The sequence below is a fragment of the Petromyzon marinus genome, chromosome 79, assembly GCF_048934315.1.
Source record: "Petromyzon marinus isolate PM22_M1 ecotype Great Lakes invasive population chromosome 79, UKy_Petmar_22M1.pri1.0, whole genome shotgun sequence".
Classification (NCBI taxonomy): domain Eukaryota; kingdom Metazoa; phylum Chordata; class Hyperoartia; order Petromyzontiformes; family Petromyzontidae; genus Petromyzon; species Petromyzon marinus.
This window is the reverse complement of record NC_133745.1, coordinates 22,843,808-22,846,575: the sequence shown is the minus strand read 5'-3', so window position 1 is coordinate 22,846,575 and position 2,768 is coordinate 22,843,808. Positions and strand designations below refer to the sequence as shown.

General features: G+C 52.0%; 1 protein-coding gene across 1 annotated transcript in view; it reads left to right on the top strand.

The window, feature by feature from the left end:
• The window catches only part of LOC142907470 (uncharacterized), a 3,213-nt gene extending 2,385 nt beyond the window's left edge, over positions 1-828 (top strand). The window contains exons 1-2 of the mRNA XM_076057022.1: positions 1-128; positions 165-828. The exon at positions 1-128 is cut by the window's left edge and continues 2,385 nt beyond it. Coding sequence (XP_075913137.1) covers positions 1-128; positions 165-189 — 153 coding nt within the window. The 3' untranslated portion in view covers positions 190-828. The remainder of the gene's footprint in view (positions 129-164) is intronic.
• The last annotated feature ends 1,940 nt before the right edge of the window (positions 829-2,768 follow it).

The following is a 2,768-nucleotide window of genomic DNA, read 5'->3' as shown; positions in this document are numbered from 1 at the left end:
GTGGTGATGATGATGGTGGTGATGGTGATGATGATGATGGTGATGATGATGGTGGTGGTGGTGGTGGTGATGATGATGATGGTGGTGGTGATGTTTGGCGATACAGAGTCGGCTCCTGAAATGATGCTGCTACTGGGGCAGTGCCAGGCTAGGTGCACCTCGAGGCTACTGGGGCCAGTGCCAGGCTAGGTGCACCTTGAGGCTACTGGGGGCAGTGCCAGGCTAGGTGCACCTTGAGGAGCGACGCTCACAACAACGAGCGGAGCGCCGGGCGGATAAAATGCAGCGAGTTGGCACAGTAGGGGGCACAGGTGGTGCATCTGCACCTAGCCTGGCACAGCAGTACAAGCCATGGCACCTGCAGGGTCTGTCACGTGACCTCCTCCTCATGCACCTAGCCTGGCACAGCAGCACAACCCATGGCACGTGCTGGGTCTGTCACGTGACCTCCTCCTCATGCACCTAGCCTGGCACAGCAGCACAACCCATGGCACCTGCTGGGTCTGTCACGTGACCTCCTCCTCATGCACCTAGCCTGGCACAGCAGCACAACCCATGGCACGTGCTGGGTCTGTCACGTGACCTCCTCCTCATGCACCTAGCCTGGCACAGCAGCACAACCCATGGCACCTGCTGGGTCTGTCACGTGACCTCCTCCTCATGCACCTAGCCTGGCACAGGCGATGTGAGCGTCACTTTGTGGCGAATGTCCGGGTGTTGGTATTGATGATGATGTTGATGATGATGATGTTGATGTGGGCGATTTGTGATGATGTTAATTTATTAATTGTACCTAAATGATGTTGATCAAAGTTATCAAGCTACCAATCCCTTCGTTGGTTCCGTGATTTGAGTCATTCCTCCTCATTCACTCATTCACCCATTTACTCAGTCACTCATTCACTCAGGCACTCATTCACTCCTTCACTCAGTCACTCATTCGCTCAGGCACTCAGTCACTCAGGCACTCATTCACTCAGGCACCCATTTACTCAGTCACCCATTCACTCATTCGCTCAGTCACTCATTCACTCAGTCACTCATTCACTCAGTCATTCAGGCACTCATTCACTCAGTCACGCATTCACCCATTTACTCAGTCACTCATTGACTCAGTCACTCAGTCATTCAGGCACTCATTCACTCAGTCACTCATTCACTCAGTCACTCATTGACTCAGTCACTCAGTCACTCAGGCACTCATTCACTCAGTCACTCAGGCACTCATTCACTCAGGCACTCATTCACTCAGGCACTCAGTCACTCATTCACTCAGTCACTCATTCACCCATTTACTCAGTCACTCAGTCACTCAGGCACTCATTCACTCAGGCACTCAGGCACTCATTCACTCAGTCACCCAGGCACTCATTCACTCAGTCACTCATTCACTCATTCACCCATTTACTCATTCACTCAGTCACTCAGTCACCCAGTCACCCAGTCACTCATTCACTCAGTCACTCAGTCACTCATTCACTCAGTCACTCAGGCACTTATTTACTCAGGCACTCATTCACTCAGTCACTCATTCACTCACTCAGTCACTCAGTCACTCAGTCAGTCACTCAGTCACTCATTCACTCAGTCACTCATTCACCCATTCACTTATTCACTCAGTCACTCAGGCACTCATTCACTCAGGCACTCAGGCACTCATTCACTCACTCAGTCACTCACTCACTCATTCACTCAGTCACTCATTCACTCAGTCACTCAGTCAGTCACTCAGTCACTCATTCACGCATTCACTCAGTCACTCAGGCACTCAGTCACTCATTCACCCATTCACTCAGTCACTCAGGCACTCAGTCACACATTCATATTCAGTCACTCAGGCACTCATTCACTCAATCACTCATTCACAAATTCACTCAGTCATTCAGGCACTCAGTCACTCATTAACTCATTCAGTCAGTCACACATTCACTCAGTCACCTGATGGCAAGGCCCCACCTCTTGGTGGCAAGCTCCAGGTTCAGCAGCAGCGCCTCCAACTCCTCCTCTGAGTGAGCAGCAATCACAAGATCATCGGCATACATAACGTGGTTGACCAATAGGGAGCCATCCCTTGATCGCACCCAGGCATCGATCAGCCTCCAATTGTATCTGTACCAGATGGAAATTCCTCCGGTACAGCCATGCAAAGCTTCTCAAACTACGTGGTCGAAATAGATGTTACATAATGTGGGAGCCAGAGGACATCCCTCTTGCACCCCAAGGTGTACAGGGAATGGCTCTGACTCCCGGCCACGTCGTTTTACCCGGGCCCGCTCACCATCATGAAGGTCCTTAATGATCGTGAGCAGAGAGTCAAGGACTCCGAAAGCATGAAGAACAACCCAGAGCCCAGGCCTACTGATGGTATCATAGGCCTTGACCAGGTCAATAAAGCAGAGATGTACGTCTTGCTGGAATTCCCTACACCTCTGCTGTAGCAGACGGACAGAAAATATGGCATCTGTGCAGGACCGCCTTTGCCTGAAACCGCATTGGGGTCTCCGCAAGCCTCCCCTCAGCGCGCCTGGCAAAGGCGATGCTGAATAATCCTTGCCAGGACCTTTCCCGGCCTCACACTGAGGGGTGAGATGCCCCTGTAGTTGTTCTTGCTCGGAACCTGGCATGCATCCGTGATGTGTGGACGCCCCGATGCCGGAACAGCCTGGTTGGTGATTACAGGCCCATGGCCTGCGCAGAAGTCGAGCAGGTGTCCTACCGTTGTCCGTGAGCCTGGTTTCAGTTTACTTTGAAGTACCCTATGTGCCAAA